The sequence below is a fragment of the Antechinus flavipes genome, chromosome 3 (genome assembly GCF_016432865.1).
Source record: "Antechinus flavipes isolate AdamAnt ecotype Samford, QLD, Australia chromosome 3, AdamAnt_v2, whole genome shotgun sequence".
Classification (NCBI taxonomy): Eukaryota; Metazoa; Chordata; class Mammalia; order Dasyuromorphia; family Dasyuridae; genus Antechinus; species Antechinus flavipes.
Genome location: NC_067400.1, coordinates 89,676,977 through 89,695,036, shown reverse-complemented (window position 1 = coordinate 89,695,036; position 18,060 = coordinate 89,676,977). Strand labels below are relative to the sequence as shown.

The window sequence follows — 18,060 nt, the reverse complement described above, 5'->3', positions numbered from 1 at the left end:
ACATCTGCTTAAGAGGCTCTCACAGGAATATGAGTAAGCAATCTATCAAGACTGATTATTACTTCCTTATCATCATGGCAAGTATTAATGAGGAAATAAGTAGTCAAAGCCAAAAGAAATGAGCACTATAAAAAGAGATGAAACTTGGGTGACTCTTCATAGAAGCCAGAGATTGTATCATTGTGCTCTATTTAACACCTTTGGGCCTTTTAATAAGACTTCTATAAGAGCCAATATTACTCTGGATTAATAATAAAGCAATGATCTCTAAGTTCCCCTCATATTGTTATGGCTTTTATTTTGCTTAATTTGATCCCATTGTATACTATTTTAAAGCAATAAATATTCAGTTAAAATTCTATTCACACATGTACCACTTCCTCCACCAAAGGCGTGTGTGAACCAATACAATGATTTATTATTGCATGTTGCTCCTTTCTTGGAGGCAGCTGGTAGCATTGTGAAGACAGAGGTAGGCCTGCAATCAGGAAAACCTAAGTTCAAATCCAAGCCTAAACACTTCCTAGCTCAGTGATCTCCAGTCAAGTCACTTAAGCTCTGTCTCAGTTTCCTCAATTGTAAGGTGGGGATCATAACAGTACTTCCTTGGAAAAACTGTTGTGAGGATGAAGTGATATAATATTTGTAAAAAAAAAAAAAAAAGTGTTTAGCATAATGTCTGGAACATAGTAGGTACTATATAAATATTTAATCCCTTCCTCTCTTTGCTCTCTTTCCCTTTCCAAATCAATCATGTGTAACCGTTGTATGATATTTATTAGCTATGAGTCCTCTATTATGTGTTAAAAAAAAAAAAAAGGGCAAGGGAAAATAGAAGCATCACTTTGTTTTATTACTTCAAGGACTTTTCCAATCTGCAGTCAACTTTTCACTCTCAGACATGTTTAAACTCAAGTGTCAAAGTTTATCTAGCATGGCAGATTGAAGTATGCTGCCAGTAAAATGGATCTATTACAACCACCATAGGTTTTACAAATTTATAATTTAAGAATTTATTAAGTAGGTCATTGATAATTCTAAAAACCTTTTAAGTAGAGTATTTTAATCCCTCAGTGTCCAGATATAAACTCCAATTCAAGAATATGCCTTCATGCCCATATTGCTTGAATATCAAATTTACTTTTTTTTTCTTGTATAGAGATATGACTATATCAATAGGTGACAAATGCCATTCTCAAAGCAGCTCCCTTTCACTACATGAAATGACTATACACTCTATGGTGCTTTTTGTATATAACAGCATGTATAAGGTCATATGAGGTATTATATAAACCACTTTAGACAAAAGAAGAGAAGAAATATTTCTGAAAAAAGTTTTTTCTTAGTACATTAGTGTTCTGATTAAAGCAAACCTCTATTAGAACTGTTAACATGACAGAAACATACACATATGCGTACACATAAACATATATGTAGTTAGGTGACTCAGTGATTTGTGAACTAGAATTGGAAAAGATGAGTTAAAATCCTGCCTCAGACATTAATTAGATGATCCTGACCAAGTCATTTAACTAATCTCAGACTCAGTTTCCTTAACTGTAAGACAGTACTAGTAAGACCACCCACACCACAGAATTATTGTAAGGATTAAATAAAAACATATGCAAAGTAATTTGCAAGCCTTAAAAGGTAATATAAATATGAGTTATTATTATCATCACAATTATTATATAATTATATAATATGGAAAACTTGTATTTTCATAAGGTTCTAAGGTTTATAAGCATTTTTCTCCCTGAGAGAGCAAGCATTATCACTGCAATATAATATCATTACAACTATGAATGGAGTCTCTCTAAATGTGATGCAGCCAGCTGCTCAGATAACCAAGAAATCCCCTGTGGCTTGCACTTGAAACTAAATAATATTTATAGTAAATAGCATAAATACTAAATAGTATATAAGTATATGGTATATATGTTTTATATATATATTATATATTATAAATTATATAGCCATGTACTAAGAGATAATTTTTTGCTCAATATCAGTCAAGCATGTATCAGAGGCAAGACATGCCTGCAGGTCTTTGTGGCTTGGAGGACAGCTCTGTAATCACATCACACTGCCCCTCAAGATGGTCTATCTATTACTTTATTAATAAATTCATTATGTGAAGGAGAAACATCTTGCAATTTAAAATGCCAAGAAATAAGTATAATTAAAAATTAAGGGAAAATATATGTGAGAATAAAATAATTTGGTAAAGAACTTTGCAAACCTCAAAATGCTTATTATTGTTGTTGTTCTTATTGCTGAAGGTTATTAATGGATGATAAAAAAAATCACCCAAAGAAGAAATGTAAATAAACTATAGCATAAAACTTTGCAGCAAAAGACATCATCAGATTCATATAGAAAGAGTAGAAGGAGCAATCATACAGGAAGAAGCAACTTAACAGACTGAAAGCTATGTACTGTGTATTCTAGGTCATTGAATTACCTCCCCCCCAAAAAAAAAAAATTGACCAAAAGCTTTGAGATGGTCCTCCCATACCGTAAGTGTAAGCTTTAAAGAAGCTCTGCTGAAGGACCACATAAGATTAAAGTGCTGGATGGATTTACACAGTGCAGGAAAAACCTTAATCAATGAAATTAATTATCTTTTAAAAGATGGAAATATAGAAAATTGCTTTCTTTTCTGGGCACTGAAATTTTTAAGAGTCTTAATTATGATTTTGTTGTTGTTTCTGTTTCTCAGTCATGTCTAACTCTTTGTGATCCCTTTTGGGTTTTTTCTTGATAAGGTTATGGAAATAGTTTGCTATTTCTGTCTACAGCTCCTTTTACAGATAAAAATTGAGGTAAACAAAGTAAACAAGGTTAAGTGACTTGTCCAGCTAGTAAGTGTCTGAGGCTGGATTTGAACGCAGGAATAGGAGTCTTCTTGACTCCAGACCTGGAATTCTATGCACTATAGTGCCAACTGGCTTCCTTTCCCCCTACCCCCAATTGTGATGACTTACTCAATTTAGGAATTTCATCTTTTACCTCAAATATGTGCCCAGTGTGAAGAAAAAGTAAATTAGGTACTCTTATTTCAGATATCTAGTTTAAATAAACAGGACATTAATAGAGTCAATTGCACTATTAGGGGTATAAGAGCCTCATATACATATTTGAAAATTTAAAAATTATTTTTAACAAGCAAGTAGAAAATACTTTCACTCTTAGAAGCTAGAATATAAAGGACACACTTTCATTCTAAGGCAGAGGTAGAGGGCAGTTAGCAATGGAATGCCCTACGCAAGAAATGCCTTAATTATTAGGTTACAAACCTTGCTTTAACATATCCATATAGTTGCTAGGTAACAAGCACAGCAGTACTACTGCAGGGGGAATCGAAGCATTAACAAATGTATTAACTGTAACATTTTTTGAGAAAAAAATTTTCTGCTTATTAATAATAAAAACCAATGCAAAGATAATCTTTGCATAATTTTATCCTGTGCTTTTATCACAAAAAAGGGAAATATTTGTTTCTCTATAAGCAATTTCTGATTTGTTTTAATGGTTTGCTCTTATTGGTTAAAGTTTTGACTAGCTTATTCCAAAACATCTCTTATTAATATCATATTACATAAATAGGAAAAATAGTTGGGTTAATAATTGAGATATGTAAAAATTACTAAAATAATTCTGAATTCTTGAAAAATGTCATTTTCTAATAAAATATGCACTTTTATACATAATGTTTTAGCTGAATAAACTATAGTTTAAAAATTGTTTTGATGTACAAAATAACATCCTCTTATAAAATTTATAACTTACATTTGCAACACAAGTCTTATTAAACATTTACATTTATATTATCTAGTTACTTTAAATTTTTTCCTAGGAATCACAATGGATTTGTACTGATTCATTAAGAACACTTTATTTAACCAATTACCTTTCTGGTCAAGAGCATACATTTATAAGGGGGACAGTCAATGTTAGGGATCCAGATTGTGACCATGAATAAAAAAGAAATTAATTGACCCACATCTAAATTAAATTACATTGATCTCATTACTAGCAACTTCTATAGGTGGAACTCACCAAGGACTTGAAAATTCAAATGCTATATGTCAAAATTAATAAGATGATATATGTGTTGGTGTGTATATATATGTCATTTATATGTATATATAATAAAATCATCTTGTTAGAAGAATGCTCCTTGTGTAATTTTTTATGTAGAATTATTTTTATTATTAACTTTTAAATGAATTAATTAATGTTGAGAGTTAACAGGAATTTAAAAAAAACACAGACTAATAAAGAAACAAATATTTCCCTTTATTTAATTATCTTACAACTATTTATGTGACACTCAGAATAATTTACAGGTGCATAGAAAGAAATTATTTCATTATATTGAGTAGTAAAATATATTTGTATATCTTGGAGGAAAAAGTCATTTCAACCCCAAGTCAATTTTGCAGGGATTTTAACAGTATATTTTAAATGAATTAGCATCACATAAAAGTCTGAATTGTTATTATAATAATAAGATTTTTAAAAATCAACATGTTCGTCTTACTCCTTTGCCAGCTGCACACTGGTAGGTTTTGCTCCAATAGGTATCCCGTATTTGTGTAAAGTGTTCATCAAAATCTCCCTCATGTCACTGTTGTAGGAATCAAAGTCAAACACATTTTTTACTACGTTGGCAAGTCCTTCAGTAGGAAATTTCTGTATTAAGGAATAAAAAAACCAAACACACTTCTTAGACATAACATTAAATTGTAGCACGCAATAAAACTCAAAAATAGTAGCAAATAATAGAATTATATTTAAAAATAAAGGACAGGAAGATAACTCAAATTAATTCACCAAAAGTTGAGAAATATAAAATAAAAATTATACTATTTTCTCAAAAAACAGTTGTTACTAATTTTGGAGTCAGTAGCTCAATCACACAAAATATATCTTATCTCTTATCTAAATGCTTAATAATTTGGAAACCTGAAGGCTTCTAGCTTAAAGTTTCAGGAAAGGTGATATGGTGTACTTAAGTAGAAGTATTCCATACCAAAAACTTAACTCTGCATTAGACATAGGGTGATGCAAAAAGATCACATTAGACAGACCCAGTTCTTATGTAGCTCATGAAACATATTAAACAAGATTACATTAATATCACACATAACAGAACAAAGGTAATAAAAGAACAACACAGAGGGTGGGAAAAAATGAAAGAAAAGGAATGGGGCAAGCTAAGGCAGAAGTATAGAGGAATTAGAAACAAAGGAAAGAAAGATCATGAAATTAAGAAGAGAGAGGATGATCCCTGTAAGTGATGGAAAATGACATGTTAACTGTTTATTATTTACTATATAAGTAAGAACAAACATTTCTTTAGTTGACTTTAAAACACTAAATAGTTTTGAAATATTTTAATAAAAAATAAAGAATAAATGAACTAAATAACTTGCTCCATTATTTTTCCAAGACAGGAAGATGAAATTCCAAAGGTCTTCATTTTTATATTTTAATTACAATAGTTAACAAATGGGAAATTAGTAGAACAATGTTAAATAAAATACTCTATAATTTAAAATTACTATACAACTAAAGGACAAATTCACTTTGTGACATGCTGATTTGGAGGTACAGATGGGACATCCAGCAAGTCAGTCAGAATGAAGGATTGGAGCTCAGGGGAGAGCTTGAAATTATGTACCTGAAGATATAGGAGGAACAGACAAGGTATGGAGAAAGAGAAGAGAGCTGATGGGAGTTCTGAGGGGGCAGAACTGCTAGGGGCAGGAAGAATAAAGGGCCACACAAGGAGACTGAGAGTGAGTAGTTAGATCAGTAGGAGAGGGAAAAAACTCATTCCATGGAAGCCAAATTAGGAAAGGCTATCAAAAAACAGGGTAGTCCACAATGCTAAATGCTACAAAAAATTAGAATGCATGACTGAAAAAAATACTACTGGACTTTGCAATGAAGAAATAAGTCACTGATGAACTTGGAAAGTCAGAAGCCAGCACTGCAGGAAATTTAATGCAGCCTCACTCTAGGAGGGAAACAGGGAAAGATTGCTGAGGGAGGATGAGAGTTGTAAGCTGTGATAAGCACAGAGAACTCTACAAAGTTTGGCAGTGAAAAGCAACAGAGATGGAGGATCACTGAATTGGTTAAATTTCTCTTTGTTGAACATTACATATTCTCATGACATGAAGTGTCCATCACCTAATTGTCTATTTGCACAAGTTCTAAGATTTTTCTGCAAACTTTTCAGTCTCCCTCTTTCATATCACTGCCAGGCCCCATGGAGACATGTCACTTCTCTGCTCAAAAAACTGACATGGTTCATGACTAACTTGTAAGGGAAGTTTGAAATCCTCTGCCTGGCGTTGGAAGCCTCCTATAATCTTTCCTTGCCTCAGTTCCTCACCCTCCTTCCCCAACAGACTCTAAACTCATTTGTTATGATGCCTTTACTCATTAGTTACTTAGCCCTGTAATATCCTTTCTTCCTTCAGAATTCTTATCATTTAAAATCCAACCCAAATGTCACCTCCTCTAAGAAATCCCTAGCTAATCTCTCAGCTCAGTAAGTCATTCCCTTCAGACTCTAAAAGTAACTTGTTTAGCAACTGTCTAATGCACTGATCAAGGTAATTTAGCATCATTTTTGTGTCCCTCATCATCACCAGACTGCAAACTCTACAAAATGAGGGACTATGATCAATATCAATTTGTACTCTCCTTAGCCCTCCCTAGAGTCGTGGCCCTACCTGAATTGTACATGAAGAAATTGCTTAGTAAATTCTTGATTGTTAAATATTTATAGTTCCCAAATCAGAGAAGTGTTTAGTTGTTCCTTCCTTCTTTTTCCTATCTCAAGCCTATTCTCTAACCACTACAAAACCCAGAATCTAACGGAAATGCTTAAAAAAAAATTAACGCCCTTTGATAAGAGGTTTTGTCAACGGTTTTCTGAAATTAAAATAAAAGGCATATACTGTGCTTATGGTCCTTTATTCTAGGCCACACACTCTTTGTCTTGATATACATCCTCAAACAAGAACATGAAAGTACTAGAAGGATTTTTGCAATATTTGCAAAGATTTATGTTGTACCTGTAAGTGTTTGACTATGTTGACAACTTCTCTGGTGGAATATGGATAGTTAATAATTCCCTGATCTGCTAGGTGCCTCAGTTCTCCAAATGCAGCGACAAGTTTCTGAAGGATGGGCTCTGGGACATTTGGCCCATATTGTCTGAGCATTTCAAGTTCAGATTGTGGTTTAGGATTATCAACTGCATGGCAGCTAAAAATGTCACCTGGGGAGGAAGACAAACATATGACATGTAACTAGTTCATTTGGTAAGAAAAATAGGAAATGTCCCAATAAATGGCCTAAAGTAAAAGAAAAATAAATATAATTGTTCCCTTTTGTCTTATTCATTTATGTAAAATAGAAAAGATCTATTGATCAACTTATTTGTCAAAGATTACACTGATTTCAGTTCCAGTATCTGTATGATAAGGTTTTAGAAGATTAACAGAACAAACTTTAAAGAGGTTCCATGAAGTCTTATCTAATTACTTAGGGTCACAACACTATTTTTCTCCATTTGGACTTACTCTAGCACATATTCTCAATACTTATTAATTAAAAAGTTCTGAGTCTCAACCAGGAATTAGAATCCTGTTATGGAGTAGATTCAGGAGTCCTGGTTACTTTCAGAGCAAGTTAGAGAGAACTACTGGCTTTGCCACATTTCCTCATGAAATTTAGGAATTAATATTACATAGCACTTTTTAAGTGATAGTGACATTCCAATTTAGCTGAGAAGATCAGGCAATCATTCATCTCATTGCATATTATTCCATGTTGTACTATTATCTGCTATATTATTTCCTATTTCCCAAGAAGGCAAAGCAAGTTACCTAATGTGCCAAAAAAGTCGTTGCCTAAGAAAGGAAATCCAGGTCTGTTGGCCAGGACAATCATTCTAAAATCAGGATGAATCACTATAACATTTTCTCTTCCATTCGCATTAGCAGAACCTGGGAAGGAAAAAAAAAAAAAAAGCATTTTCAAATCTCTCGAAATGAATTATTTATTGATAGCTAATAATCTTTCTTAGAACAAAGAATTGCGGGACTTCCGGTTAAGATGGCGGAGAGGAGGCTCACAGTTGCATAAGCTCCGCGCTTTCTCTCACTATCCACTTCATTACAAGCCTCTGAATCAATGCTTGACTGAAAAAAACCCACAAATAGTTACCAAGAGAAGCCATCCTTGAGATCCGCCAAGAAAGGTCTGTCTTTACTGGAGGGCTGGGGCGGTTTTAGATCGGGCGCAGGCTGAGGGCAGCGGCAGTGAGAGCACGGGAGCAGAGCTGAGAGGGGGTGGGGAGTGATCATAGCCGTCTCTGCGGGGAGAGCTTCGCTACAGGGTTGGAACCTGCAGCAAGTCAACAGCCCAGCAGAGAAGCTAAAAACACCGGGGCTGAAGAACACAACCCCAAACAGCTGGAGTCTCTCAGGACCTGCCCCCCCCCTTCCCCCCCCTCAGTGACTCAGCACGCTTTGGGATCTCAGAGCGCAGGCGCAGCACAGTCCTGCTAGTGCCTCACTACTGCCACCTGCAGTCTGTAGAGGAAGCTCGATAACACACCCAGCCCCCCCCCCAAAGAAAGACTCCAGTTTTTTCTGTTTTTCTTTGGTAGTTTATCTCTGATTAATAGACAGAATGAGCAAGAAGCTGAAGAGGACTTTAACCCTTGACAGCTTCTATACAGATAGAGAGCAGACTCTAAATCCTGAGGAGACTAAAAACAGGCAGTCCCCAGGTGATTCCCCAAAGGAGGAAATCATCTGTTCCTCAGCACAGATGAACCTCATAGAAGTGATTAAAAAGGCTCTCACAAGGGAGCTAGAAGAAAAATGGGAAAAGAGTCTGGAGAAAGTTAAAGAGAGAGTGGATAAAGAAGTAAAATCCTTGAAAAATAGGATTAGTGAACTGGAAACAGAAAACAGCTCTCTAAAAAACAAAATTGGCGAAATGGAAAAAAATTCCACAGAACAAAAGAACTCAATTGGACAATTAGAGAAAGATTTTAAAAAAGTGAGTGAAGAGAATACTTCACTGAAAATCAGAATTGAACAAGTGGAATTGAATGACTCGAGGAGACAAGAAGAATCAGTCAAGCAAATCCAAAAAAATCAAACAATGGAGAAAAATGTGAAATACCTTCTGGGGAAGACAACAGACCTGGAAAACAGATCCAGGAGAGACAATCTGAGAATCATTGGACTCCCAGAAAAACATGATGAAAAAAAAAGCCTGGACACTGTCTTCCAGGAAATCATCAAAGAGAACTGCCCAGAAGTCATAGGAACAGAGGAAAAAATAAACATTGAAAGGATTCATCGATCACCCACTGAAAGGGATCCTAAAATCAAAACACCAAGGAATATAGTGGCCAAATGCCAGAACCCTCAGGTGAAAGAAAAAATATTGCAAGCGGCTAGAAAAACCCAATTCAAGTATCAAGGAGCCACAATAAGGATCACCCAGGATCTGGCAGCATCCACATTAAAAGATCGAAGGGCCTGGAATATGATATTCCGAAAGGCTAAGGAACTTGGTATGCAACCAAAAATAACTTACCCAGCGAGAATGAGCATCTTTTTCCAGGGAAGAAGATGGACATTCAACGAAGTAAGCGAATTTCATCTATTTCTGATGAAAAAACCAGAACTTAACAAAAAGTTTGATCTACAAATATAGAACTCAAGAGAAATCTAAAAAGGTAAAGATTAATCTTGGGAACTATATTTTGACTATATAGATGTATAAAGAATACATGTATACCTTGTTCTAGAAATTGATGTGGAAAGGACATTGTACCAGAAAAAGGGTAAAGTGGGGGTAGTACATCTCATGAAGAGGCATAGGAAACCTATTATATCTGAGAGAAAGAATGGAGGGGGATGAATATAGTGGGTATCTTACTGCCTTCAGAATTGGCTTTAAGTGAAAAATCTTAAGACATATTCAATCTATGGTGAAACTTCTCCCATCTCATTGAAAAGTGAGAAGGGAAAAGTGGAAAGGGAAGGAATAAGCTAAGCGGAAGGGAATACGGGAACTGGGAGGGAAAGGGGTAAGATAGGGGGAGGAACTCTAAGGCGGGGGGAGGGACACTAAAAAGGGAGGGCTGTGAGAAGCAAGGGGTGCTCACAAGCTTAATACTTGGAAGGGGGGGAAAGGGGAAAGAAGGGAGGAAAGCATAAACGGGGTTAACAAGATGGCAAGTAATACAGAATTGGTCATTCTAACCATAAACGTGAACGGGGTAAACTCCCCCATAAAGAGGAAGCGGTTAGCAGAATGGATTAAAAGCCAGAATCCTACAATATGTTGTTTACAGGAAACACACCTGAAGCGGGGAGATACATGCAGGTTAAAGGTAAAAGGTTGGAGCAAAATCTACTATGCTTCAGGTGAAGTCAAAAAAGCAGGGGTAGCCATCCTGATCTCAGATCAAGCTAAAGCAAAAATTGACCTAATTAAAAGAGATAAGGAAGGACACTATATCTTGCTAAAGGGTAGCATGGATAATGAAGCACTATCTATATTAAACATATATGCACCAAGTGGGGTAGCATCTAAATTCTTAAAAGAGAAACTAAGAGAGCTGCAAGAAGAAATAGACAGTAAAACTATAATAGTGGGAGATCTTAACCTTGCACTCTCAGAATTAGATAAATCAAACCAGAAAATAAATAAGAAAGAAGTTAAAGAGGTAAACAGAATACTAGAAAAGCTAGATATGATAGATCTCTGGAGAAAATGTAATGGAGACAGAAAGGAATACACTTTCTTTTCAGCAGTTCATGGAACCTATACAAAAATTGACCATATATTAGGACATAAAAACCTCAAACTCAAATGTAGTAAGGCAGAAATAGTAAATGCATCCTTTTCAGACCACGATGCAATGAAAATTACATTCAACAAAAAAGCAGGGGGAAGTAGACCAAAAAATAATTGGAAACTAAATAATCTCATACTAAAGAATGATTGGGTAAAACAGCAAATCATAGACATAATTAATAACTTCACCCAAGAAAACGATAATAATGAGACATCATACCAAAATGTATGGGATGCAGCCAAAGCGGTAATAAGGGGAAATTTCATATCTCTAGAGGCCTATTTGTATAAAATAGAGAAAGAGAAGGTCAATGAATTGGGTTTGCAATTAAAAATGCTAGAAAAGGAACAAATTAAAAACCCCCAGTCAAACACTAAACTTGAAATTCTAAAAGTAAAAGGTGAGATCAATAAAATTGAAAGTAAAAAAACTATTGAATTGATTAATAAAACTAAGAGTTGGTTCTATGAAAAAACCAACAAAATAGACAAACCCTTAGTAAATCTGATTAAAAAAAGGAAAGAGGAAAATCAAATTGTTAGTCTTAAAAATGAAAAGGGAGAACTCACTACTAACGAAGAGGAAATTAGAGCAATAATTAGGAGTTACTTTGCCCAACTTTATGCCAATAAATTCGACAACTTAAATGAAATAGAAAAATACCTCCAAAAATACAGCTTGCCCAAACTAACAGAGGAAGAAGTAAATATCCTAAACAGTCCCATCTCAGAAAAAGAAATAGAACAAACTATCAATCAACTCCCTAAGAAAAAATCCCCAGGACCAGATGGATTTACATGTGAATTCTACCAAACATTTAAAGAACAATTAACTCCAATGTTATATAAACTATTTGAAAAAATAGGGATTGAAGGAGTCCTACCAAACTCCTTTTATGACACAGATATGGTACTGATACCTAAACCAGGTAGGCTGAAAACAGAGAAAGAAAATTATAGACCAATCTCCCTAATGAATATTGATGCTAAAATCTTAAATAAAATATTAGCAAAAAGATTACAGAAAATTGTCACCAGGATAATACACTATGACCAAGTAGGATTTATACCAGGAATGCAGGGCTGGTTCAATATTAGGAAAACTATTAACATAATTGACTATATCAATAACCAAACAAACAAAAACCACATGATCATCTCAATAGATGCAGAAAAAGCATTTGATAAAATCCAACATCCATTCCTAATAAAAACACTTGAGAGCATAGGAATAAATGGACTTTTCCTTAAAATAGTCAGGAGCATATATTTAAAACCATCAGTAAGCATCATATGCAATGGGGAAAAACTGGAACCTTTCCCAGTAAGATCTGGAGTGAAGCAAGGTTGCCCACTATCACCATTATTATTTAATATCGTATTAGAAACACTAGCCTCGGCAATAAGAGTCGAGAAAGATATAAAAGGAATTAGAGTAGGCAATGAGGAAACCAAACTATCACTCTTTGCAGATGATATGATGGTATACCTAGAGAACCCCAGAGATTCTACCAAAAAGCTATTGGAAATAATTCATAATTTTAGCAAAGTAGCTGGCTACAAAATAAATCCCCATAAATCCTCAGCATTTTTATACATCACCAACAAAACCCAACAGCAAGAGATACAAAGAGAAATTCCATTCAGAATAACTGTTGATACCATAAAATATTTGGGAATCTATCTACCAAAGGAAAGTCAGGAATTATATGAGCAAAATTATAAAAAAGTCTCCACACAAATAAAGTCAGACTTAAATAATTGGAAAAATATTAAGTGCTCTTGGATCGGCCGAGCGAACATAATAAAGATGACAATACTCCCTAAACTAATCTATTTATTTAGTGCTATACCAATCAGACTTCCAAGAAAATATTTTATTGATCTAGAAAAAATAACAACAAAATTCATATGGAACAATAAAAAGTCGAGAATCTCAAGGGAATTAATGAAAAAAAAATCAAATGAAGGTGGCCTAGCTGTACCTGATCTAAAATTATATTATAAAGCAGCAGTCACCAAAACCATTTGGTATTGGCTAAGAAATAGATTAGTGGATCAGTGGAAAAGGCTAGGCTCACAAGACAGAATAGTCAACTATAGCAATCTAGTGTTTGACAAACCCAAAGCCCCTAACTTCTGGGAAAAGAATTCAATATTTGATAAAAACTGCTGGGATAATTGGAAATTAGTATGGCAGAAATTAGGCATGGACCCACACTTAACACCATATACCAAGATAAGATCAAAATGGGTCTATGACCTAGGCATAAAGAACGAGACTATAAATAAATTAGAGGAACATAGAATAGTTTATCTCTCAGACTTGTGGAGGAGAAAGAAATTTGTGACCAAAGATGAACTAGAGACCATTACTGACCACAGAATAGAAAATTTCGATTACATCAAATTAAAAAGCCTTTGTACAAATAAAACTAATGCAAACAAGATTAGAAGGGAAGCAACAAACTGGGAAAACATTTTCACAGTTAAAGGTTCTGATAAAGGCCTCATTTCCAAAATATATAGAGAACTGACTCAAATTTATAAGAAATCAAGCCATTCTCCAATTGATAAATGGTCAAAGGATATGAACAGACAATTTTCAGAGGATGAGATTGAAACTATTACCACTCATATGAAAGAGTGTTCCAAATCATTATTGATCAGAGAAATGCAAATTAAGACAACTCTGAGATACCACTACACACCTGTCAGATTGGCTAAGATGACAGGAAAAAATAATGATGAATGTTGGAGGGGATGCGGGAAAACTGGGACACTAATGCATTGTTGGTGGAGTTGTGAACGAATCCAACCATTCTGGAGAGCAATCTGGAATTATGCCCAAAAAATTATCAAAATGTGCATATCCTTTGATCCAGCAGTGTTTCTATTGGGCTTATATCCCAAAGAAATACTAAAGAAGGGAAAGGGACCTGTATGTGCCAAAATGTTTGTAGCAGCCCTGTTTGTAGTGGCTAGAAACTGGAAAATGAATGGATGCCCATCAATTGGAGAATGGCTGGGTAAATTGTGGTATATGAATGTTATGGAATATTATTGTTCTGTAAGAAATGACCAGCAGGATGAATACAGAGAGGCTTGGAGAGACCTACATGAACTGATGCTAAGTGAAATGAGCAGAACCAGGAGATCATTATACACTTCGACAATGATATTGTATGAGGACATATTTTGATGGAAGTGGATTTCTTTGACAAAGAGACCTGAGTTTCAATTGATAAATGACGGACAAAAGCAGCTACACCCAAAGAAAGAACACTGGGAAACGAATGTGAACTATCTGCATTTTTGTTTCTCTTCCCGGATTATTTATACCTTCTGAATCCAATTCTCCCTACGCAACAAGAGAACTGTTCGGTTCTGCAAACATATATTGTATCTAGGATATACTGCAACATATCCAACATATAAAGGACTGCTTGCCATCTAGGGGAGGGGGTGGAGGGAGGGAGGGGAAAAAAATCGGAACAGAAATGAGTGTAAATATAATGTAATTATTAAATAAAAAAATTAAAAAAAAAAAAAAAAAAGAACAAAGAATTGCATCCTTTTAAACAATTACATAAACTAAGTGGCATATTGTTTAACTGTCAAACACTAGATGTGCTATTATAAAATGTTTTTAGAAAATAACAGACCACAAAGCCTATATCTTGAGCAAAAATTTGCAACTACATGAAGTGAATGATTTTGTATTATATACACTACACTAATACTGTAATCTGGTTTTTTTTTTTTTTAATTTAAAGGCAATGAAATGAGTTTGAGGAAGGCATTTAATACACAACACTGTGCAAAATTTGATTTACAAAATCATTTCCTGACATAAAGTAAAATATTCCTTAAAAAAAGTACATTTTGTGGTTTGACTTAAATCCTAGAGCAGTGAACTTTAATTTCAACTACCATGTCTGTTACATAAAATCAATGGAATACTATTTATTGTTACATGAATTTGGACATATCATAGATTAAGGTATCCAGTCTGGATCATGAGTAGATATACAACTAGAAACAAAATTAGACACAGTAAAAACAACTTTATAGACAGTGATCAATCTAGGAAGTAAATATTAGTCTTTTTTTTAAACCCTGTAGTAAATAAGGAGTACAAAGGTAGCTGTACTTCCTAAAATATGTGATCAGTTGGGATTATGAGATTAGTATATAACTCATAAAACAACAAGAAATCACACTTCATTTTTGAAGTGATATAGCAGAGGGTTCAGACAAGTTACAAACTTTTTCTGTTGGTGAACAAGGACTGATAGTCACTGAAACTTGAGGAACATGCCTCAATATCCCCAGGGGTGGAAAGCCTTTTTTTTCTGCCAAAGGTCATTTGAATATTTATAACATTTACCAGCCATACAAAATGATCAACTTATAGAACTCAAGTAGTGGGAGGTTGTTCTATATAGCTTTCAATTCATCAAGGCTTGTGGTTGATTAGGCAGGTAACTTCATGGGCCTTCTAGGCCACAAGGTTCCCCACCATTACTTTAGAGCAGGCTTTTTGCCTCAGTATTCTCAAGTAGTATCGTGCAATGGGGCACAAAGAATCTCTTTATCTGTGTTGATATTTTAAGCGTGTGACTCCTTCCCTCTAGACCTTACCCAATAATATGTTAGAAACTGATACTCAAAAACATGAAATTTTGAGAATATCTGCTCTAGGTACAGAACATAAATAGAAGGGCAGGCAACTATATTATTACCATTTTCTTTTAGCATTTCTTTTATACTATTTCTTGTGGCCCAGAAGGCATTTTTAGAGGCAACATTGAGGGAAGCTAATGAAAACCCTAAATCAAAAACTTATTTACCATTGAAAGCATTTTGACATTGAAATGCTAACAAAGATTAATCTCAACAATCATTATTTTCTTGTGCTTAGAAATGCTGGCAAATATCACTTTCATCAGGATAAAAAGCTCCTCTGCTTTATTTAGATGCTCTTTCTAACCACCAAAGATTAGGAAATTACTTATAAATTGTGTCATATTTTCTGGATGCACTGCCTTTGGCTATTTCCTTTCAAAAATTCATATGTGAATGTTCAAACCTTCTCAGGAAGCAAAATTAGCATAAACTAGCATATAGGAGCCATGAAATTTATCAAAATTGTCAAATTAGAAGATGAAAAAATTTCATGCAAGATTTTTTTCTATAAAAATCCGTATAGTCATTAGAGTCAGTGATAAGTAACAGGAATGGCACAATAGCACTGCCATGCCAAAAGAATTGATAATCTCAAAGCAATTTCTATATGGAATAAAAGAGTAATTTTATTTGTCTATGCCATATTCAAGCTAATGTTAAAATGTTTTAATTTGCCAACCAGATACTAATAGGAGGATATTGGTGAACATCAAAAATAAAAATCTCCTACAGACAATATATGAAGGAAATAATCCACAGAGATATTTGAGAGATGTCTATGCAATGTTCTTTAGCTCTTTAAGGCTTAAAGAGCAAGTAGAACAGTCTTACCAATTTTACAAATGCAGAAACTGAGGCTCATTAAATGACTTTTTCATGGTCACTGAGTAGAAAAGGCAGGCTTTGAACTTATGTTTCCTGCTTTGAAATACAGCTCAAACTAAAATTAATGGGTTTTCTCCCCTTTTTTAATATGGAAGTAAGTATATAAAGATGATTCTTAGTTAATGAGGCAAAAATGGAATAATAGCATTAGGAGAACTGTTAATCTCTAGATGTATTACTTACCATGCTATGAATCATTGTTTTGTAACTCTCTTTCTGTCTGAAAAATTAGAGGTCTCAAACACTTCTTAAGCACACTGATACTAAACTTTCTTTCTTTTTAAAATGGTGTTTATATATTTTTTATATTTCTTTAAATTTTTGACTTTTTTCTTTTAAGAAAATCATTTTTATCTCAAGTATATCTTTCCCAAGCCTATCAAACAATCCCTTGTAATACAGTCTTTTTTTTTAGTATGCTCTTTGTATGTAACTGCCCAGTTTTTGAACTGATAATTAAAGTCCCCAGATCACACAAACAAAAAAGAAACCCTGATAGCTCTTTGAAAAATGATCCTATCCATTTACTTTATTAAAGATATGAAAAAATTTTTGTTCTAATACTTACTTGCAACAATTCTTCGCCCATCTGCTAGAATCATTTCTCCATTTTCTACAAGAGTTTTTAAAATACAGGTAACATTTGTTGGGGCTTTATCTGCCTCATCTACAACCAAAACATAACCCATCTTGACTGCTTTCACCTAGAACACAGAAAAATGATCACAAACCAAACAAAACAAACACCACAGAGTCACAGACTCATAATAAATAACTCATTCTATGTCAGTGATTTGTCTAATTTCACATAGTAATCATGCTGCAAAGAGGAGAATAAAAGTTGAGTATCTATTAAAAGATCACAAAGATTACAGCTATGCGAGCAATCGGTTTTCCTCTTTTAAGGCCCAAGGAAAGCCTGTTTTTTTTCCTCCTAATACTAGGGATGACTAGCAAAATTTCAAACTCCCCAAAACAGCCCATTACTAGGCTGAAATCCAATAAATGGCAGAAATAGTAAATTAAATGAACTTTAAAAATAAAATGGCCAATTCACTGTTCAGATACTTTTAAGATTTTAAATTACATTAAATTAGTGAAATTACAATTATTTCCAAGTTTCCACTGCAACAGGATGTATGGGTATTGAGCGCTGTATATATCAAGGCTTTATTAATGTATTGGTGACTTTTGTACCCCTTCCTCTGCCCATCTGTCTTTATCTCTTTTTTTTTCTTTTTCTCTATGTTTATATCACGTAAGAAAAGAAAGAAAATAACTATTTTTATAGCACCTTCACCATGGCAGGCCCTGTGCTAAAAGATTTTACAAATGTTTTCTCATTTGGTTTTCACAACAGTGCTACTATCAACCCATTTTACAGTTGAGGAAATTGAGGCAAACAGGGTAAGTGACTTATCCAGGGTCACAGGGCTATTCTGGGAGGCTGGATTTGAACTCAGCTCTTCCTGATCAGGCCCAGCATGCTTTCTCCAGTTTCTTCATTTACAAATATAGTTAATGACACCAGTAGCCCCTATCTTGTAAGACTACTGACTACTGCTAAGGCACAAA

At 34.2% G+C, this 18,060-nt stretch overlaps 1 protein-coding gene across 1 annotated transcript in view; it reads right to left on the bottom strand.

Moving 5' to 3' along the window:
* The window catches only part of VWA8 (von Willebrand factor A domain containing 8), a 404,132-nt gene that overhangs the window by 166,971 nt on the left and 219,101 nt on the right, over window positions 1-18,060 (bottom strand). The window contains exons 23-26 of the mRNA XM_051983869.1: window positions 17,054-17,189; window positions 7,914-8,033; window positions 7,098-7,303; window positions 4,547-4,698 (exon numbers count right to left, since the gene is read on the bottom strand). Coding sequence (XP_051839829.1) covers window positions 4,547-4,698; window positions 7,098-7,303; window positions 7,914-8,033; window positions 17,054-17,189 — 614 coding nt within the window. The remainder of the gene's footprint in view (window positions 1-4,546; window positions 4,699-7,097; window positions 7,304-7,913; window positions 8,034-17,053; window positions 17,190-18,060) is intronic.